Source organism: Neoarius graeffei, chromosome 13, assembly GCF_027579695.1.
Source record: "Neoarius graeffei isolate fNeoGra1 chromosome 13, fNeoGra1.pri, whole genome shotgun sequence".
Lineage (NCBI taxonomy): Eukaryota > Metazoa > Chordata > Actinopteri > Siluriformes > Ariidae > Neoarius > Neoarius graeffei.
In genome coordinates this window covers 74,234,164-74,256,632 of record NC_083581.1, presented here as the reverse complement: position 1 = coordinate 74,256,632, position 22,469 = coordinate 74,234,164, and the positions used below count along the sequence as shown (strand labels likewise).

The 22,469-nt window shown below is 41.3% G+C and overlaps 2 protein-coding genes across 7 annotated transcripts; both read right to left on the bottom strand.

The window, feature by feature from the left end:
- Window positions 1–1,948: 1,948 nt before the first annotated feature.
- On the bottom strand, window positions 1,949–6,202 carry LOC132896282 (polymeric immunoglobulin receptor-like). 6 transcript variants are annotated; one of them, XM_060937015.1, is made up of 7 exons: window positions 6,082–6,202; window positions 5,667–5,969; window positions 4,769–5,098; window positions 3,970–4,050; window positions 3,585–3,692; window positions 3,372–3,409; window positions 1,950–2,316 (listed from the first exon to the last, which is right to left on the bottom strand). In XM_060937015.1, exons 1-7 carry the CDS (start codon window positions 6,119–6,121, stop codon window positions 2,251–2,253), a joined length of 966 nt encoding a protein of 321 aa, XP_060792998.1. In that variant the 5' UTR covers window positions 6,122–6,202; the 3' UTR covers window positions 1,950–2,250. The 6 variants fall into 6 exon arrangements, with proteins under 6 accessions (XP_060793003.1, XP_060792998.1, XP_060793002.1 ...); XM_060937019.1 differs by having other exon boundaries at window positions 5,667–5,762; XM_060937017.1 differs by having other exon boundaries at window positions 2,233–2,316; window positions 4,819–5,098.
- A 10,123-nt stretch (window positions 6,203–16,325) lies between these two features.
- Window positions 16,326–19,678, bottom strand: LOC132895961 (uncharacterized). The gene is made up of 7 exons (XM_060936694.1): window positions 19,559–19,678; window positions 19,144–19,239; window positions 18,368–18,697; window positions 18,114–18,194; window positions 17,729–17,836; window positions 17,456–17,493; window positions 16,326–16,391 (listed from the first exon to the last, which is right to left on the bottom strand). The coding sequence occupies exons 1-7, from the start codon at window positions 19,596–19,598 to the stop codon at window positions 16,326–16,328; spliced, it is 759 nt and encodes a 252-aa protein (XP_060792677.1). The 5' UTR covers window positions 19,599–19,678.
- Between the last annotated feature and the right edge of the window lie 2,791 nt (window positions 19,679–22,469).

The window sequence follows — 22,469 nt, the reverse complement described above, 5'->3', positions numbered from 1 at the left end:
GTCTCCTTGCGGAAAGCTTTGCCATGTCCCTCCCATGTGAGGCTGGGAGTCCGTAGGCGGGCATTTTCGCAGTATTTGTCCAATAACCGTCTTGCATTTTGAGATTGAAAAGCGCAGAGCTCCCAAATGCCGTTGAAGTCCACTGAGGCTGGGAGTCCGTGAGACTCCGTGGGCGGGCGTTTTCGCAGTATTTGTCCAATAACTGTCTTGCATTTTGAGATTGAAAAGCGCAGAGCTCCCAAATGCCATTGAAGTGCACTGAGTCTGCGCTGCATCGTGCTGTCACGAGGGGGAAAAACTCACGCACACATTAAAGTTATAAGGGCATTTTTAGAGGAGGCTGAGCCTCCCTCGTTGTCTAAGAGCAATCGCCCGTGATGTGAATATTGATACAGTGACTTGGATAAATATTTACCTCACTTTGAATGGTTCCACTTTTTTCAATTTCACAGGTTGTAAAACTACAAAAATAAGAAAAAAGGGGAGAAGAGAGTTGTTGGTAATGGCGTTGTTAGCCAAAGCACTGAACAAACTACAAACATGGCTTCGAAGGGCTACAATGCTCAAAGTTCACAACGCCCCTGTCTCCCTCCTATTAGATTCAGCTGACTCTCGTGAAGTCTGTTAATTGACTACGCTACTTTAGCCTCTCCCTCACACAGTCAGTGCGAAGTATCATTTTATGTTTCTACCAGTCATACCAAACCTTTCTTGTCTGCATGCCTGTTGTTATCGAGTCTTTGCTACGTTTACCCATGCTATTCTTCTGCCTGCTCTCTACTACACTGTCTGCTGATCGATCAACCCCTTCCTGTTCCTTGACTACAAGTTCACGTTCCACTTTAGCTACATTACCTGTTTGCATCCCCACTCTACCCTGCACATACATCCATGAGTACCTGCATTCTAAGAAAGAAAAAAAAGAAAGCACAACTTTATTCATCACACACTTGTGAAATTCCTCTCTGCATTTAACCCATCTGAAGTCATGAACACACACATGGACACACACACGTGAGCAATGAGCACACACACATACCCAGAGCAGTGGGCAGCCATGCTAACAGCGCCCGGGGAACAGTTGGGAGTTACAGTAGGTGCCTCGCTCAAGGGCACCTCAGCCCAAGGCCATCCCATATTAATCTAACCGCATGTCTTTGAACTGTGGGGAAACCGGAGCACCCGGAGGAAACCCATGCAGACACGGGGAGAACATGCGAACTCCACACAGAAAGGCCCCCGTCAGACACTGGGCTCGAACCCAGAACCTTCTGACTAACCACTTACACCACCATGTCGCACTTGGTCACTCTAACAGGAGTGACCAAGTGCTTTCACAGTGCAACTGATTTTTATATATGGTATATAATTTATTTTAGGTTTACAAAACATTCACTTTAAGACATTTTCATCTGCAGTAGAAAATAGTTTTCAACTGAACAAATTAAAAAAGCACATACACTCACTGGGTATTTTAACAGGAACTTGTTCTTGATTCTAAGATTCCTGTTCTTGGCTACAGGAGTGGAATGCAATGTGTTCTTCTGCTGCTGCATGCTGAGATGCTTTTCTGCTCACCACGGTTGTGAAGAGTTGCTATATCCTTCCTGGTAACAAAACTCAAACCAACCTGGCCATTTTCCTCTGACCTCTCTTATCAACAAGGCCTTTCTACCCACAGCACTGTTGCTCACTCAATGTTTTTTTTTTTTTGGCTGATCGGATAACTGCATAAAACAGCGGTACCTAATAAAGTGGCTGGTGAGTGTAAATTTAAAAAGAAAAAAAGAGCAGTCTCTATTGAGAGTGCTGAGAAAAATGAATTCTGTTGGTAAAGCACAGTTTGGAAGTATGTTTTTATTGACTGAGAAATCAAAGGAGAATTTCATTGAAATATAACATACACATTATTATATGGAATATAGCTCTCCTTTTAAGCAACAGCAGCATAATCAAAACAGAACATACAAGATGCTGAATTAGATTACAGCATTAAATGTCTTCCCTGATAACAGCTTAGCAAGAGACAGGTTCATATTTAAACTATCATAAAGTAACTTCTAATAACAGACCAGAATAAAACAGGGTAACATCATCGTACGACTATCGATAATAATGATGATAATGTTATGTATCAGTCATTCTACAGAAATAATATTTATATAGGTATAGTAATAAGATTCATAAAACTTCCCACTATCACATATACAATGCACAAAAAATAATGCAAAAACACACACAAAAAGAGTTTCATATTGCATTCATTCTCAAGTTTTCATACAAATTAGCTGTATCAGCATGAAAATCAGACGCAACCTGAAAGCAGAAACACAAAGATAACTGTCACGCTAATACTCTGATAGTAACACATTCAGCATTGAGCTTCAGGGTTCTAACTAGGCCTTTTCAGCGTATCGGGCCGATACGCCGTGTTTCCTTATCACTGCACCCACAATATTGCTGACACGCCTGTAAAAGTTGCCACCACACGAATAAAAAAACTTGTCAATCTTGAAAATGTGGTCTTTTGTTTAATTTTCTCTTATTATCCCCACGCAGCAGTGACAGTGCACCGCCACCCGAATGTTCTACATACGGACATACTCCAGTCCGTGTCCCCATAAGCGCCCAGTGCAGAGCTGCCTGAGTAGTTCTGTGTGGAGATTGTCACTGATCATGCTAGTCTGGTTTACCTTCTTTTTTATGCTTTGTTGGTGGTAAAGTGCCATCCATGTTAAGAGGCGCTTATGCACCATGCACATAATACACACCGGTCCCCGAGTTAGATCTGGAGAGAGTCATGTATTGCAGTTGAATGGCTGAAGCTGAAAATAAAGCTGACACTTCGTGAACATCAACTGGTTGTTTTATTCTTATTCCATAAATATGTTACCAATGTAGTTGAATATTAATTATAATAAGTCTTCCATCAAAAACATTCACAGCAACTTTTGGCCAAAAACCCCCCCAAAACCCTCATAATATTACCAAAAAAGAGTGACTTTCAGGGAGGCCTGCAAGTGCCAGGAAATACACTAGAATGCATCTCCGAGCATGTAGAACCTCTGAGCTTTTGGGGATATAAAGTGGCCCCTAAACCCCTGGCCGTTATGACTGGTACTACGACACTGATATTTTGGTCTAGTTAGAACCCTGGAGCTTAACATTATAATGTGTTTTTATATGAATGACAAGGAATTGTATTCAAAATAAACTACTCCATTACATCACATTTTAGAATGAAATCTTCTTCCAAAAATGAGCGATGCACTTATGAAAATAATCCTACACAGTGATTTGACCACACTTGTGCGCGCGCACACACACACACACACACACACACACACACACACACTGACACAATTACTCACTTGTTTATTGTCTTTACTCTTTGATGAAGGCGTATAATCTGTAATTGTACACAAAAGACATTACCCTCTCAACAGGTACGTGTGTGTGTGTGTTTTGGTTTAGTGGGGACAAAATGTCCCCACTAAGGCTAAGCATACAATCTTTCATCTTGGACACTCTTTCTGTGTGTGTGTGTGTGTGTGTGTGTGTGTGTGTGTGTGTGTGTAATATACCTTGTGTTCTCTTTTGTCTCAGTTTGTAGATCACCAGTGCAAATCCTCCAATCAGCAGCAGACACACGCACACACTGACACACACACTGATGATGATGGCAGTGGAACCTGAAGACAGAAACAGAGACAATACAGAACAGGAACAGACCGAACATGCCATCTTCATACATGACCATATTAAGACATGTTTTGTAGTGTGTGTACAGTAGGGCTGTTGGTCACTTCCTGATTTTTTTGGACGTCTCTGTGCTGGTCTAATGATGCCATGTTGTAGAAAAGGACATTAGAACCTGCAACAACCTCCAACCAAACTCCGCTGACTGTAACACATTCAACATGAATACAGAATGAAAGAATGAGTGATGTATAAAGAGTGAGTTCTTACTGAAACACACTGGAGTTTCTGTCGGTGCTGCTGATGTCATCGTGTAGGTGCCTGTTACTGGTTGAACGGTTGCGCTCACGCCTGTTATTTAATGTATAAAATCACAAAAATCATAGACATGTTAGCTGTTGATAACTTTTAAAAGGGCCATGACTGAGACAAAACACTAATGCTGGCTGTACACACAGGTTTAGTTCTCGTGAAAATGATTTGTGTAAACTAGTGCTGTCAAGCGATTAAAATATTTAATCGCGATTAATGTCGTGACTGTCATAGTTAACTCGCGATTAATCGCAATTTAATCGCACATTTTTGTCACATGAAAAACCATTGTAATTCTCTTATCAGCATAAAAAAGTGAATGGGCTTGCTTTGTACCAATGTTTTTTTTTTTTATTGCAGAGCATAACACGTCTTGTTACAGCCACTGCAAAGTCAGGCTGGTGCCGCCGATGGGAAAACGAAACCTAAGCCGAGCACCGTGGCTCTTCGTCCCGAGGCGTGGGGCTAGCGTGCCCTGCCCGCGCTGGTTCTTTGGGGGGAGGGCAGAGGACTCTGGCTGTGCCGGGCGTGGCATTACAGTCTAGCTGCTATAATTTTTCTAAGCAAAGTCTCTGTTCCAAGTTCCTGGCAGTTTCAAAAGCTTATGAAAAACCTACATCATGTCACAGAGCGTTAATCTCGTGATAAAAAATTATCGCCGTTAAAATTGAGTCAAGTTAACGCAATAATAACGCGACATTTTTGACAGCACTAGTGTAAACATTTATTTTCAAAATAACAAAAATAAAAATTTGACCTGTAACATGTAGCCACATCTCGATGAAGTAGGAGTAATATCTGACTGACCCGTCTCCAATGGACACGCCAAGCAAATAAAATACTTCATCAGTTTCTCTCACGTCGCTGATGTTCACACGGAGAACTTTCGCATTTCTGTCATCAGAAATGGAGAATCTGCCGTTCTTCAGGTTTGTGTTAGTATTCAAAACGTTTTTAATCATACTGTCATCATCCACTGTGTCGAGATATTTGTAGATTCTCTCATACTCCCCTGGGTAGTTACAGGTGATGGTGATTTTCTGGCCAAGATAAGCATTCATTATTTTTGGCACCCCACAAGATGCATCTGTCAATTATCCAAACAAACAAAAACAAATACATTTACTCATTCAATAAAAACATGTCTTCCACATAAATTTATGAAGTTTTATTCTGAGCTTTTGGACCGATGGTCCATCATCAGGGACAGAATGGAATGTGTATTTACAAAAGGCTTTTAAATATTTTAAAAAGGTCTTAATTTCCCTGAGGGAACCCGCCCAAAGGGATCAATAAAGTTTTATCTAATCTAATCTAATCTAATCTAATCTAATCTAATCTAATCTAATCTAATCTAATCTAAATACACATTCCACCATGTCCCTGATGATGGAATGCCAGTTCAAAAGCTCTGAATAAAACTTAATAATTTTATATGGAAGACACATTTTTATTGATTTAATATGATTCCTACATACAAACAAACTTTGGATAAATACATTACAGTTCATAAGCTTTACAGATGTGTCATACCCTGTGCAGAGTTTATAAAACTACTCGCTCTATAATACCTTGTTACTGCTTTGATTTTGTGTGGGTGATAAAAATATTGAATAGATTGTACTCGTCAAAAAAAGGTTGAAATATTTACTTACTATTAAGAACTTTTAGGTTCACAGTGGAGTTACTCTGATTCCCCAATCCAAATCTGTATGTTCCAGCATCCTGTGGCTTCAACTTTCTGATCAATACTAAGAAATAATTTTTTGTATTTGAATACAACATGAATCTTCCATCTTGAACTTTGCTGCGTTTGGTATCAGCACGTATTTTATCAGTGCAGTCGTTTCCTTCCATCTTACAAATATATTTACTATTGTGTGCATACCATTGTATGTTAGAAATTATAATGACACTTCCTCCTGAGTAACCAATCACATCAGAACAGTCTACTGGACCTGTCAATCAAAAGACAATCTCACTCACGACTGTAACCTCACTGAGCTTTTAATATTCTCACAATCCAGGATAAATAATTTAACATGTAGTTACGAATGGAGAATATCTGACCTGAGATCAGGTAGAGAGTGACGATGAGGAGGATCTTCATCCTGGAATGAAATTCAGCTTCACTTCACTTCTTTATTTCTGTTGAAATGTGCTCTGTCGATTTCACTGAGGAAAGTTCTACTGATCCTCGCGTCTGTTTTGTGCTGATGTTTTCTCTCCTTTTATACTTCTGTCATTTCCTCTTTTCTCACATACGATATTCATCAGTGATGCTGAGCTACATGAAACTCACCCAAAGTTCTTTCTGACATACTGTTTGCTTCATTATTTATTTATTTATTTATTTATTTGTTTGTTTATTGTGAAAACAGGAAGGCAACTCAGGCCTTTGTATTTAACATTTGGTATTCATGGAAGTTAATCTCCAGTTAATGTTCAGAGCACAGTGGCTGCACATTACGTTAAAACTCTTAAACATGTAGAACTGCATTTATCCGTTTGTTTTTGTGGTTTTTTTTAGCTTAATAAAGAATAATACAGAAATTGAGAGGAAAGCACAAACTGAAGCTCAGTGTTGTATCTTTGCTTTCCTTTGATACTCCGGAATGCTGTCTGTTATATTCTGACTGTTCGTGGTCGTAAAATCTGGTGTTCATTGTTTCTCTCACTTGTAAAAAGGATTTAGTGTAAAATCCCTTGAAACACAATTAATATGCGGAGGTACAACTCTAAATTATGCAGTGTTTATAAGGTGTCATGCTCCTGAAAATTATTTTAAATATTCCTTATTTTTTTTAAATGTGAATAAGAGTTTAATGTGTCATCTGTAAATGCATCTTCATGAAGAATCCTAGCAATTTTTTTCATAAGATAAGATAAAGCCTCACTCACAACCCGCCATACGGGCTGCTATGGCCGGTCTACGGTAACAAAAATTGGCAAAACCGTGCTTGAGACTTGCGTGACACTTGCGTGTGTTCAGTGCTGTAGAAGGTCACAGACTGTCTGTGGAGACTTTTGGTCCTGCACATGCAAATTCTACAGGTCTGGTGACAAATCAAGAAAGCAGACACTACGTACGGGACCCGTACTCCTTTTGTACACCTGAACCAAGTCAGCAGTGCGGCTAGTAGGAGCTTTTTGTGATGACAGTAAGAATCATGAGTGACGCACAGTCGTTGTATGAGTAACGTGCCTCAGAAATACTACACAAGTATTCCACACTTACTATTTGTGCAGTGCACAAGACAGAAGTGCATCTCACTTTCTACCCCTATGTGTGGTGTGCACGCAGCACACGCGACCTGCACACAGCGCACGTGACCTGCATGCGACATGAGGAGCAAGACTCTGGGTATATATATTGGGGAGGAACCAAGGAACCGATCATGTAGCATGTAGCATTGTACAGGCATGAAAACGGGTCAGGGGTGAAAAAGGTGAGAAGGGTGCGCGAGTGGTGACGTGGCCTCTGGTGTTGTTTTATTTTGTTTGGGGGGTCCTCCCTCAGAATAAATATTATAGCCTCCTTACTAAGTATACTGTATTGACATTTGCACAAGGACATACAGTAAAATACAAATTCAAATACATGTAGTTATAGTGAAATTATGCCCTGGAAAAAAAATGCAAATAATAGAACGAAGAAAGTGGAGAACACACAAGGAATAGTGATCATTTTTTCCTTTTATTTGCCTGGACCACCAGTGTCTCCATGGCCCGCTTTCGCTGAGTTGCCACATGTTTCAGCCTTGCCCGCTTCTCTCCTTCAGCAGTCTGTTTCTTGGCCTGCTGAGCACTGCAAGTTGCTTGAGAGCCATACTTGCTCTGCTGCTGCTGCTTTTCCTCCTTGTTCACCCTCTGCTGGTGTTTGTATGTGGCTGCTGCAGAGTTAATGTTCTTGCACAATGTTCTGTCCACTTCCCCAAACTTCACGTCCTCCCTTCTAAAGAGCTGCATAGCTGTCTTCCCCCTGGACATCAGCGTGTACTTGACCGTCTGTATTGCATTAAATGTTTCCACATTCATGTTGCCACTCCTTTGATCAATTACATCATTCATCAGACTAAATGAGGACTCGACTCTAGGTCCATGAAAGATGGAGAGGCAACACTTAACCAGTGCACCCAGGGAGGGGTACTTGTCTGGTTTGTCAAAGACATGACCCCACCACTCCACGATGCTCTCTCCCTCCTTGAAGCTGGGGATGGTCAGGTCAACACTGAACCGCACAAGTTCCCTCTGGATATCCTGGTCTGCTGGCAAGAGGTGCCCCAGCATACCACTCAGCCTGCCAAGATATGGAAGTACCTGCAGCTTTCAGTTCTTTTTAAATCAAGGCTGAATACTTTCTTCTTTGCTGCTGTCTTTTATTAAATCAAATTTGAGACTTTTAATTTGATTTCTTTCAGCACGGACAGCACTACAAAATGGCGTCTCCACTATACAGTGCCCTATATAGTGAGTAGCGAGCAATTTCGGACACAGGGATTGTCGAAAGATGGCGTGCCCTCTTTCGAATGCTGACGTAATCAAGCCGGAAGTTTTGTTTGTTTTGATAGCAATCAGGAAAGTTTGAAAAAAGTAGGAAATTCAGTATGATGACTTAATCCAGCTTCCAGCTTCTGGTGGTCTGGTCTGCACTCTGACTGATGTGTGCACGCTCTGGCCAGCAGGAGAAGAGGCGCGAAATGATGCTGCTTGCCCTTCGCAACGAGATGTACTCGTTGCTATGGCGTCAATATCAAAGCAGGAGGAGGAGGCGCAAACCGGCACGAACTGTCTATGGGTGCGAAGCGACCTCCTTGCCCTTCGGGTCAATATCAACCCCCCCCCCCAATTTTTTTCTCATCGGATCTACACGATTCACGTAGGTCACCCATTTTGGTTTCAAAACGGCGAATTTCGCCGAAAGGTGAGGGATTTTCATGTATGATTGTAGAAAGGAAGAAGACCACCTCATTTGCTGTTTTTATTTGAGTGTATGTTTAATTTACCATGCAAACATCAAATAATAAGAGTATAAGGGAATAACGCATTTTATTACACTGTAAAAAATCCCAACTAAATAGCCCAACAGTTTGGGCACTGAAACACACTTTGACTCTGAGCTGCTGTCCTGCTCCTGCTGAGTGGTGGGACGGGGTGTCGGGATGTCCCTGTCCTCATCACTGAGCATGGCACAATGGCCTGATAGCAATGATGGGATTGCAATGTCCTCACTTCTGGGCATCATTAGCTGAAACATACATGAAAATCAGCATATATAATATTAATTACATAAGCATATAGATACTGAAATGAATGTTTCAAGCATGTGTATTTACCTGTGAAAATCCCTCTGGCGGGGTGCACTGCCTTCTGACGGCATGAAGGCAAACTTCTCCCTGTCCGTGCAGGGCTCGCCGGTGCTGCTACCATCATCATCAAATTCTTCCTCCTCCTCCCCCTCTGCTGTTTCAGGCTGGGTTACTTCACTTTTGCTCGCTTCTTCTTGGATCCCATTTTCTAAACTGTAAACTGAAAATTTTTTAATTTTTCCCACAAAATATCCAATGTTCTTCAGTCAAAAGACAGATGCAGAATGCTGCAGACACGCTGGTTTATACCCATTCCTGGTTTGCATCACACGCAAGTTATGAGTGATTGTAACGTGCTAATCACATGCATCACACACGCTTCACAAGTGTGGCCGGAACTCATAGCGCAGGAAACTGGTTAAATGCAAGTCTCACACACTCCACACTCACTGAACACACACTGATCATGTGCGTCAGATAAACGCTTTCCACGGGCGAACGGTGCAATTTTTCCCACGCCTCGGAGGAAGTCAGGTGTGCAACCTGTACTTGACAAGTACTTTGCCCGTACTCCTCCCTCAAACCTTCCCTCGGGTTCACTGTGACCCTGCGGCATGGCTGCGAGCTACCAAACCGTGCGACCCGTGCGTGTCCAAAACACTTACGGCAGGTTGTGAGTGAGGCTTAAGATGGAGAATTGCACTGTTGGCAAATATTGCACAATTGTACTCTGTGAATTTATGTTCCTATATGTAAAGTGATGAAGTCAGTAAAATAAAGTGCAGTTAAGCAAATATCGTACAGATTGTAATAACTGTATTTACAGTCCTGAATGTAAAGTGATCAGTGCATTAGCAGCAACTTGTGTGTGTGTGTGTGTGGGGGGGGGGGGGGGGGGAATAATGGAGGCTACTGCTCTGGAGAAGAAGCTGTTCCTCAGTCTACTTGTGCATGTTTTGATGGTCCTGTAGCTTTTGCCCGATGGGAGGGGGACAAACAGTTTAAGACCTGGGTGTTTTGAGTACTTGATAATGTTGTTCGCCCTCTTACATGAACAGTTAGCATAAACTATGTCTAGATTTGGTAGCTTGCAGGAGTGGACGGCTGCTTGCTTGCTTGCGCTGGGTTACCTCCCCCTCTGTAAAACAATGCTGCAAGACAAGTACAGGCTCCTCTCTGGATTATATTGTTATTTCCACTCTTGCTCTTCTGGGCCCTGTACTACGAAGCGGGTTTTCTGGCTTACCAGGGTAACTTCGAGAGTAACTTGATCACGTGCAGCGTAACTTCCCGATTAACCCATACTACAAAAGTTGGCTATGTTCAAACCGAGGTATGCTGCCATGTGAAATTACGCTGCATCTCAAACCTGCTCGTCTCAGGTTATGTTCTTGGTTAACCCGAGGTTTCCGATTAACCACACCCTTTTTAAACACCACCTCTCCACCGACATTTCCTCTCGAGACAATGCCAGCGTACCTGGATGACCCGTGCGATATCGGAGCGCAGATTAGAGATGGGATTTATGGCTCTTTGATGGGATCCGTTCTTTGAAAAGAGCCGTTCAAAAGACTGGCTCATTTGGCTCTTTTTAAATATTTATTCAGTTTTAAGAAGACAGCGTCTAAAGAAGCCAGATCCCTCTGCTTAGACAGTGACATCAATATTTCTGGACATACCTTTTATATAAAGCAACCTAGACTTACATTATTGTAACCCCTAAACGCTCATAAATAACCATTAAAAAACAATGAGGGCTTCAATGGATGTCCATGCAGAACGGCTTTTCTGTTAAAAAAAAAAAAGAAGAACCCACTCAAGAACATAGTTACCAAGAATGCAAGAATATTTTATAGAAAAACACTTGTTTTACAAAAATATTTAAGTCTGAGATACAAAATAGATACAACTGCAATAAATATAACACAAGAACTAGTTATCACACAAGAACATTTTAATAGAAAAAAACAAACTTTCTATCTTAAAAATATTGAAATTGTAACAATAGATACAACTAAACAGTCAGATAAATAGATAAAGTTAACAAGAACACAAGATTATTTTAATAGGAAAAAACAAACTATTAATGCAAAAAATATATTATTAGAAAAATAGATACAACTAGACAAACAGATAAATAAAATACACAAAAATAGAACAAAAAAAATGACGATAGAATAAATTAAATGAACGTCCGTGCAAAGTAGTTTTCCCACAATATTATCATTAATCACACAACAACATTATAAACTATATACAAAACAATTTGAACTATTAGGCAAACAGATAAAACTTGAATAAATAAAAGGCAAATGCTGTTTAGCCTACTTCTTGTCCTTGGGCAAAAGCTTTTTCATCTGAAAAGAAAAAGAACGACAGAAAGAACAGCTCCCCCAGCTCGAGACTCGAGAGTCACAACACTAGCGCAGATTGTGAGGGGCTCTATCCGGAGGGCGAGGGTATTTAGAGACCGCTAGAATCCGCTGGCATACCCGGATGATGTTCTTCATGAACGATATAGATTCTCAGCTGAGGGAATTCGTTACCTTTGCCAGCTGATCGAGGCAGACGTCTGCAATGTAACCCGCCGAAGCCAGGACCTCACAATCGAGCAAATTATGTGCTTGTCATTGCGTTACTTTGCCAGTGGACAATATATGTATTCCATCGGTGATGCTGAAAACCTCAGTAAGAACACTGTATGTCGTATGATTCGCAAAGTGGTACTTGCCCTAACCAAACTGATGAATGCATTTGTTGTGTTCCCTGGGCATTTAACCGCACTTCAGATCAAAGAAGGGTTTTATGCAATTGCAAGTAATTACTAATATCAAATTGTGTCTGTTTGCCTACTCTCATAGAGACAATTGTGACTGACAATTGATATGACTAACAAAATATACAGGTTTCCCAAGAGTAATAGGAGCCATTGACTGCACTCACATCCGAATCAGTGCACTCCTGGGAGAGCATGAGGCGGATTATGTGAATAGAAAATCCTTCCATAGCATCAACATACAGGTAAAAGGTCTACTTCATATAGGCCCACATTCAAATAGGTCATGTCCATACCTCAAATCAACCTGTCAGTACTGGTCCCATTTTGCGTTAGGTGATGTCAATTTTTCAGGCAGTAACAAAATAAAGAAAAGCCAAAATCACCACTCATTCCTACTGTATTTATTTATTCAAGTTCTCCCGTTCCTGAAAAGAAAAGACAGAAAAGCCAAATGAAGGGTTGCTTGCACGTGCACACACACACCATTATGAATGATGTTTTTATATTTCATTTTCACCTGTTGCCAGGTGCGTTTGGCACTGCTGTTGCCTCCGAAATGTTCACAGGACATACACCAACTTAGTCACAGGGACTGAACAGTCAGTCATCCTAATTCATGTGACTCTGTGCACATATCAGCTTAAGTAGGCTACTCCATGAATTTACCATACCAAATTTTATTCAGGATTTTTCGGACATTAAACAAGCTATATATGACTGGGGCCACGTCGAAGGACCATTTTCTGTGACTTGTGATTGATCATGAAGCTTTCTCTCATCCTATACTTCTGTTCTGGAACATGTAGAAGGGAGAATGTACTTGCGCATTTACCCGATCGGCAATTCGGTGCCAACATGCTTGCCGCTCCTTATTGGCAGCCGCTGTGTTAGATTTTGCTCTTAATGTTGTTTTGAACTCCTCGTAGCTTTGCATTATGACAGCGCATTCTTCCTCCGTGAAGTACGGCGACCGTGCCATTGTGAACAGTGGTGATTTGCGCTGATAACCTCCCCTTTAACGTGAACGCGCATTAACCCTGATTAGGTTAAACCAGGTTCAACAAATCAACTTCATAACTGGCATCGTAGTACCGTTTAACCCCAAACAAGATAACCAGGTTTTGTCAACCCCGGTTTAGCGGGGGAACCCTGGGTTACTTCTGGGTAGATTAACCTCCGTTCGTAGTACAGGGCCCAGGAGTGTTCTGATGCCATAAACAACAACTGAAGTGAGCAACAGAGACAGACAACAACAGAGACAGACAATGAAGGAGAGCAACAACAGACAGACAGAGGAGGGGAGACCAACAACAGAGACAGACAATGAAGGAGAGCAACAACAGAGACAGACAATGAAGGAGAGCAACAACAGAGACAGACAATGAAGGAGAGCAACAACAGACAGACAGAGGAGGGGAGCGCAACAACAGACAGACAATGAAGGGAGAGCAACAACAGACAGACAGAGGAGGGGAGACCAACAACAGAGACAGACAATGAAGGAGAGCAACAACAGAGACAGACAATGAAGGAGAGCAACAAAAGAGACAGACAATGAAGGAGAGCAACAACAGAGACAGACAATGAAGGACAGCAACAACAGAGACAGACAATGAAGGAGAGCAACAACAGAGACAGACAATGAAGGAGAGCAACAACAGACAGACAGAGGAGGGGAGCGCAACAACAGACAGACAATGAAGGGAGAGCAACAACAGACAGACAGAGGAGGGGAGAGCAACAACAGACAGACAATGAAGGGAGAGCAACAACAGACAGACAATGAAGGAGAGCAACAACAGACAGACAATGAAGGAGAGCAACAACAGACAGACAATGAAGGAGAGCAACAACAGACAGACAATGAAGGGAGAGCAACAACAGACAAACAATGAAGGGAGAGCAACAACAGACAGACAATGAAGGGAGAGCAACAATAGACAGACAATGAAGGAGAGCAACAACAGACAGACAATGAAGGGAGAGCAACAACAGACAGACAATGAAGGGAGAGCAACAACAGACAGACAATGAAGGAGAGCAACAACAGACAGGCAATGAAGGAGAGCAACAACAGACAGGCAATGAAGGAGAGCAACAACAGACAGACAATGAAGGAGAGCAACAACAGACAGACAATGAAGGAGAGCAACAGAGACAGACAATATGAAGGAGAGCAACAGAGACAGACAATGAAGGAGAGGAACAACAGACAGACAGAGGAGGGGAGAGCAACAACAGAGACAGACAATGAAGGAGAGCAACAACAGAGACAGACAATGAAGGAGAGCAACAACAGAGACAGAGGAGGGGAGAGCAACAACAGAGACAGACAATGAAGGAGAGCAACAACAGACAGACAATGAAGGAGAGCAACAACAGACAGACAATGAAGGAGAGCAACAACAGACAGACAATGAAGGAGAGCAACAGAGACAGACAATATGAAGGAGAGCAACGACAGACAGAGGAGGGGAGAGCAACAACAGACAGAGGAGGGGAGAGCAACAACAGAGACAGACAATGAAGGAGAGCAACAACAGAGACAGACAATGAAGGAGAGCAACAGAGACAGGCAATGGAAGAGAGAAACAACAGATAGATAATAAAGGAGAGCAACAGAGACAATGAAAGAGCAACAACAGACAACTGAGGTGAGCAACTGAGACAGACAATGAAGTCACAGCACAGTTGTAGGAAGATAACAATAATAAGTTAGACAACAGAGAACTTATAATGAATAAAAAAATGTCTAAATTAGAAGATTTGAAGTGTGCTCGTGTATTTGGGGGGTACGGGAGTAGGGGGCCAGATGAAGTCCACTTTTGGGGAAAAAAGATCCCACCCCTCCACAATGCTGGCTACGGGCCTGCACACACTTGTGAAATTCCTCTCTGCATTTAATCCATTTGAAGTCATGAACACACACATAGACACACACACGTAGGCAACGAGCACACACACATACCCAAAGCAGTGGGCAGCCATGCTAACAGCGCCCGGGGAGCAGTTGGGAATTAGGTGCCTCGCTCAAGGGCACCTCAGCCCAAGGCCATCCCATATTAGCCTAACCGCATGTCTTTGAACTGTGGGGGAAACCGGGGCATCCGGAGGAAACCCATGCAGACATGGGGAGAACATGCGAACTCTCCACAGAAAGGCCCCCGTCAGACACTGGGCTCGAACCCAGAACCTTCTGGCTAACCACTTACACCACCATGCCGCACTTGGTCACTCTGACAGGAGTGATCAAGTGCTTTCACACTGCAACTGATATATATATATATATATATATATATATATATATATATATATATATATATATATATATATATATATATATATATATGTGTGTGTGTTATTTTAGGTTTACAAAACATTCACTTTAAGTCATTTTCATCTGCAGTAGAAAATAGTTTTCAACTGAACATATTAAAAAAGCACATACACTCACTGGATATTTTAAGAGGAACTTGTTCTTGATTCTAAGATTCCTGTTCTTGGCTACAGGAGTGGAACGCAATGTGTTCTTCTGCTGCTGCATGCTGAGATGCTTTTCTGCTCACCACGGTTGTAAAGAGTTGCTATATCCTAACAAAGCTCAAACCAACCTGGCCATTTTCCTCTGACCTCTCTTATCAACAAGGTGCATCTACCCACAGCACTGTTGCTCACTCAGTGTTTTTTTTTTGGCTGATCGGATAACTGCATAAAACAGCGGTACCTAATAAAGTGGCTGGTGAGTGTAGATTTAAAAAGAAAAAAAGAGCAGTCTCTATTTAGAGTGCTGAGAAAAATGAATTCTGTTGGTAAAGCACAGTTTGGAAGTATGTTTTTATTGACTGAGAAATCAAAGGAGAATTTCACTGAAATATAACATACACATTATTATATGGAATATAGCTCTCCTTTTAAGCAACAGCAGCATAATCAAAACAGAACATACAAGATGCTGAATTAGATTACAGCATTAAATGTCTTCCCTGTTAACAGCTTAGCAAGAGACAGGTTCATATTTAAACTATCATAAAGTAACTTCTAATAACAGACCAGAATAAAACAGGGTAACATCATCATACGACTATCGATAATAATGATGATAATGTTATGTATCAGTCATTATACAGAAATAATATTTATATAGGTATAGTAATAAGATTCATAAAACTTCCCACTATCACATATACAATGCACAAAAAATAATGCAAAAACACACACAAAGAGTTTCATATTGCATTCATTCTCAAGTTTTCATACAAATTAGCTGTATCAGCATGAAAATCAGACGCAACCTGAAAGCAGAAACACAAAGATAACTGTCACACTAATACTCTGATAGTAACACATTCAGCATTGAGCTTCAGGGTTCTAACTAGGCCTTTTCAGCGTATCGGGCCGATACGCCGTGTTTCCTTATCACTGCACCCACAATATTGCTGACACGCCTGTAAAAGTTGCCACCACACGAATAAAAAAACTTGTCAATCTTGAAAATGTGGTCTTTTGTTTAATTTTCTCTTGTTATCCCCACGCAGCGGTGACGGTGCACCGCCATCCGAATGTTCTACATACGGACATACTCCAGTCCGTGTCCCCATAAGTGCCCAGTGCAGAGCTACCTGAGTAGTTCTGTGTGGAGATTGTCACTGATCATGCTAGTCTGGTTTACCTTCTTTTTTATGCTTTGTTTGTGGTAAAGTGCCATCCATGTTAAGAGGCGCTTATGCACCATGCACATAATACACACCGGTCCCCGAGTTAGATCTGCAGAGAGTCATGTATTGCAGTTGAATGGCTGAAGCTGAAAATAAAGCTGACACTTCGTGAACATCAACTGGTTGTTTTATTCTTATTCCATGAATATGTCACCAATGTAGTTGAATATTAATTATCAGAAGTATTCGATCAAAAACATTCACAGCAACTTTTGGCAAAAAAAACAAACAAAACAAAACCCTCATAATATTACCAAAAAAGAGTGACTTTCAGGGAGGCCTGCAAGTGCCAGGAAATACACGAGAATGCATCTCCGAGCATGTAGAACCTCTGAGCTTTTGGGGATATAAAGTGGCCCCTGAACCCCTGGCCGTTGTGACTGGTACTACGACACTGATATTTTGGTCTAGTTAGAACCCTGGAGCTTAAAATTATAATGTGTTTTTATATGAATGACAAGGAATTGTATTCAAAATAAACTACTCCATTACATCACATTTTAGAATGAAATCTTCTTCCAAAAATGAGCGATGCACTTATGAAAATAATCCTACACAGTGATTTGACCACACTTGTGCGCGCGCACACACACACACACACACACACACACACACACACACACACTGACACAATTACTCACTTGTTTATTGTCTTTACTCTTTGATGAAGGCGTATAATCTGTAATTGTACACAAAAGACATTACCCTCTCAACAGGTACGTGTGTGTGTGTGTGTGTGTGTGTGTGTGTGTGTGTGTGTGTGTGTGTGTGTGTGTTTTGGTTTAGTGGGGACAAAATGTCCCCACTAAGGCTAAGCATACAATCTTTCATCGTGGACACTCTTTCTGTGTGTGTGTGTGTGTGTGTGTGTGTGTGTGTGTGTGTGTGTGTGTGTGTGTGTGTGTGAAATATACCTTGCATTCTCTTTTGTCTCAGTTTGTAGATCACCAGTGCAAATCCTCCAATCAGCAGCAGACACACGCACACACTGACACACACACTGATGATGATGGCAGTGGAACCTGAAGACAGAAACAGAGACAATACAGAACAGGAACAGACCGAACATGCCATCTTCATACATGACCATATTAAGACATATTTTGTAGTGTGTGTACAGTAGGGCTGCTGGCCACTTCCTGATTTTTTTGGATGTCTCTGTGCTGGTCTAATGATGTCATGTTGCAGAAAAGGACATTAGAACCTGCAACATCCTCCAACCAAACTCCGCTGACTGTAACACATTCAACATGAATACAGAATGAAAGAATGAGTGATGTATAAAGAGTGAGTTCTTACTGAAACACACTGGAGTTTCTGTCGGTGCTGCTGATGTCATCGTGTAGGTGCCTGTTACTGGTTGAACGGTTGCGCTCACTCCTGTTATTTAATATATAAAATCACAAAAATCATGGACATGTTAGCTGTTGATAACTTTTAAAGGGCCATGACTGAGACAAAACACTAATGCTGGCTGTACACACAGGTTTAGTTCTCGTGAAAATGATTTGTGTAAACATTTATTTTCAAAATAACAAAAATAAAAGTTTGACCTGTAACATGTAGCCACATCTCGATAAAGTAGGAGTAATATCCGACTGACCCGTCTCCAATCCACACGCCAAGTAAATAAAATACTTCATCAGTTTCTCTCACGTCGCTGATGTTCACACTGAGAACTTTTGCATTTCTGTCATCAGAAATGGAGAATCTGCCGTTCTTCAGGTTTGTGCTAGTATTCAAAAGGATTTTAATCATACTGTCATCATCCACTGTGTCGAGATATTTGTAGATTCTCTCATACTCCCCTGGATAGTTACAGGTGATGGTGATATTCTGGCCAAGATAAGCGTTCATTATTTTTGGCACCCCACAAGCTGCATCTGTCAATTATACAAACAAACAAAAACAAATACATTTACTCAATCAATAAAAACATGCCTTCCACATAAATTTATGAAGTTTTATTCTGAGCTTTTGGACCGATGGTCCATCATCAGGGACAGAATGGAATGTGTATTTACAAAAGGTTTTTAAATACACATTTCACACTGTCCCTGATGATGGAATGCCAGTTCAAAAGCTCCGAATAAAACTTAATAATTTTATATGGAAGACACATTTTTATTGATTTAATATGATTCCTACATACAAAGAAACTTTGGATAAATACATTACAGTTCATAAGCTTTACAGATGTGTCATACCCTGTGCAGAGTTTATAAAACTACTCGCTCTATAATACCTTGTTACTGCTTTGATTTTGTGTGGGTGATAAAAATATTGAATAGATTTTACTCGTCAAAAAAAGGTTGAAATATTTACTTACTATTAAGAACTTTTAGGTTCACAGTGGAGTTACTCTGATTCCCCAATCCAAATCTGTATGTTCCAGCATCCTGTGGCTTCAACTTTCTGATCAATACTAAGAAATATTTTTTTGTATTTGAATACAACATGAATCTTCCATCTTGAACTTGGTGGCGTTTGGTATCGGCACGTATTTTATCAGTGCAGTCGTTTCCTTCCATCTTACAAATATATTTACTATTGTGTGCATACCATTGTATGTTAGAAATTATAATGACACTTCCTCCTGAGTAACCAATCACATCAGAACAGTCTACTGGACCTGTCAATCAAAAGACAATCTCACTCACGACTGTAACCTCACTGAGCTTTTAATATTCTCACAATCCAGGATAAATAATTTAACATGGAGTTACTAATGGAGAATATCTGACCTGAGATCAGGTAGAGAGTGACGATGAGGAGGATCTTCATCCTGGAATGAAATTCAGCTTCACTTCACTTCTTTATTTCTGTTGAAATGTGCTCTGTCGATTTCACTGAGGAAAGTTCTACTGATCCTCGCGTCTGTTTTGTGCTGATGTTTTCTCTCCTTTTATAGTTCTGTCATTTCCTCTTTTCTCACATGAGATATTCATCAGTGATGCTGAGCTACATGAAACCCACCCAAAGTTCTTTCTGACATACTGTTTGCTTCATTATTTATTTATTTATTTATTTATTTGTTTGTTTGTTTGTTTGTTTGTTTGTTTATTGTGAAAACAGGAAGGCAACTCAGGCCTTTGTATTTAACATTTGGTATTCATGAAAGTTAATCTCCAGTTAATGTTCAGAGCACAGTGGCTGCACATTACGTTAAAACTCTTAAACATGTAGAACTGCATTTATCCGTTTGTTTTTGTGTTTTTTTTAGCTTAATAAAGAATAATACAGAAATTGAGAGGAAAGCACAAACTGAAGCTCAGTGTTGTATCTTTGCTTTCCTTTGATACTCTGGAATGCTGTCTGTTATATTCTGACTGTTCGTGGTAGTAAAATCTGGTGTTCATTGTTTCTCTCACTTGTAAAAAGGATTTAGTGTAAAATCCCTTGAAACACAATTAATATGCGGAGGAACAACTCTAAATTATGCAGTGTTTGTAAGGTGTCATGCTCCTGAAAATTATTTTAAATATTCCTTATTTTTTTAAAATGTGAATAAAAGTTTAATGTGTCATCTGTAACTGCATCTTCATGAAGAATCCTAGCAATTTTTTTTTCATAAGATTAGATAAAGCCTCACTCACAACCCGCCATACGGGCTGCTATGGGCGGTCTACGGGAACAAAAATTGGCAAAACCGTGCTTGAGACTTGCGTGACACTTGCGTGTGTTCAGTGTTGTAGAAGGTCACAGACTGGCTGTGGAGACTTTTGGTCCTGCACATGCAAATTCTGCAGATCTGGTGACAAATCAAGAACGCATACACTACGTACGGGACCTGTACTCCTTTTGTACACCTGAACCAAGTCAGCAGTGCAGCTAGTAGGAGCTTTTTGCGATGACAGTAAGACTCATGAGTGACGCACAGTCGTTGTATGAGTGACGTGCCTCAGAAATACTACACAAGTATTCCACCCTTGCTATTTGTGCAGTGCACAAGACAGAAGTGCATCTCACTTTCTACCCCTATGTGTGGTGTGCACGCAGCACACGCGACCTGCACACAGCGCACATGACCTGCACGCGACATGAGGAGCAAGACTCTGGGTATATATATTGGGGAGGAACCAAGGAACCGATCATGTAGCATGTAGCATTGTACAGGCATGAAAACGGGTCGGGGTGAAAAAGGTGAGAAGGGTGCGCGAGTGGTGACGTGGCCTCTGGTGTTGTTTTATTTTGTTTGGGGGGTCCTCCCTCAGAATAAATATTATAGCCTCCTTACTAAGTATACTGTATTGACATTTGCACAAGGACATACAGTACAAATACAAATTCAAATACATGTAGTTATAGTGAAATTATGCCCTGGAAAAAAAATGCGAATAATAGAACGAAGAAAGTGGAGAACACACAAGGAATAGTGATCATTTTTTCCTTTTATTTGCCTGGACCACCAGTGTCTCCATGGCCCGCTTTCGTTGAGTTGCCACATGTTTCAGCCTTGCCCGCTTCTCTCCTTCAGCAGTCTGTTTCTTGGCCTGCTGAGCACTGCAAGTTGCTTGAGAGCCATACTTGCTCTGCTGCTGCTGCTTTTCCTCCTTGTTCACCCTCTGCTGGTGTTTGTATGTGGCTGCTGCAGAGTTAATGTTCTTGCACAATGTTCTGTCCACTTCCCCAAACTTCACGTCCTCCCTTCTAAAGAGCTGCATAGCTGTCTTCCCCCTGGACATCAGCGTCTACTTGACCGTCTGTATTGCATTAAATGTTTCCACATTCATGTTGCCACTCCTTTGATCAATTACATCATTCATCAGACTAAATGAGGACTCGACTCTAGGTCCATGAAAGATGGAGAGGCAACACTTAACCAGTGCACCCAGGGAGGGGTACTTGTCTGGTTTGTCGAAGACATGACCCCACCACTCCACGATGCTCTCTCCCTCCTTGAAGCTGGGGATGGTCAGGTCAACACTGAACCGCACAAGTTCCCTCTGGATATCCTGGTCTGCTGGCAAGAGGTGCCCCAGCATACCACTCAGCCTGCCAAGATATGGAAGTACCTGCAGCTTTCAGTTCTTTTTAAATCAAGGCTGAATACTTTCTTCTTTGCTGCTGTCTTTTATTAAATCAAATTTGAGACTTTTAATTTGATTTCTTTCAGCACGGACAGCACTACAAAATGGTGTCTCCACTATACAGTGCCCTATATGGACCCTTTTCAGTCACGTGACCTTCGTAAACGCGACCACCATTTTGGACATGTAGCGAACTTCGGCTCGAATTGGTTTGAATGCAAGGAAGGCGACAAACGGAGAACATACAAGAAAAAGGAGCGAGACGCAGAAAACACCTTCGCTATCCAGCGATGTAGGGCATTTACAGGGCGAGCAGAGGGAGAAATAACAACAGTAACGACACATTAGCAACGCCGTACAGAAATAACGGTTTATGGCACAGACCCTTTCGGTTCTCGCTCATCTAGCTGCTACAATGACTGCTTAGACTGCAACAATAATACCTAACACACATTTAAGTATCCGTCGTAAAGACGTGAAACTCGTCGAGTGATGAGTGTGTTCATTGATAAGCTAACACAATCTAAAAGTAGACATACCATCACACTGCCCTGGCGCTGTGTACAGTTTCCCTTCTATGGTTTGTGCACTCACTATTTGCCATTACTTTCTCCAACTGTTGTTA

Bases quoted from the DNA above. Each gene is read 5' to 3' on its own strand.
- LOC132896282 (XM_060937015.1), bottom strand. From the start codon at position 6,121: ATGAAGATCCTCCTCATCGTCACTCTCTACCTGATCTCAG. The intron at 5,099-5,666 runs GTAAGTAAATAT...GATAATTGACAG, and splicing joins GAACCTAAAAGTTCTTAATA to ATGCATCTTGTGGGGTGCCA. The intron at 2,317-3,371 runs GTGAGTAATTGT...TTCTGCTTTCAG, and splicing joins AGAGTAAAGACAATAAACAA to GTTGCGTCTGATTTTCATGC.
- LOC132895961 (XM_060936694.1), bottom strand. From the start codon at position 19,598: ATGAAGATCCTCCTCATCGTCACTCTCTACCTGATCTCAG. The intron at 19,240-19,558 runs GTCAGATATTCT...AATATTTCTTAG, and splicing joins CACTCTCTACCTGATCTCAG to TATTGATCAGAAAGTTGAAG. The intron at 17,837-18,113 runs GTAAGAACTCAC...TTCTGTCTTCAG, and splicing joins AGAAACTCCAGTGTGTTTCA to GTTCCACTGCCATCATCATC.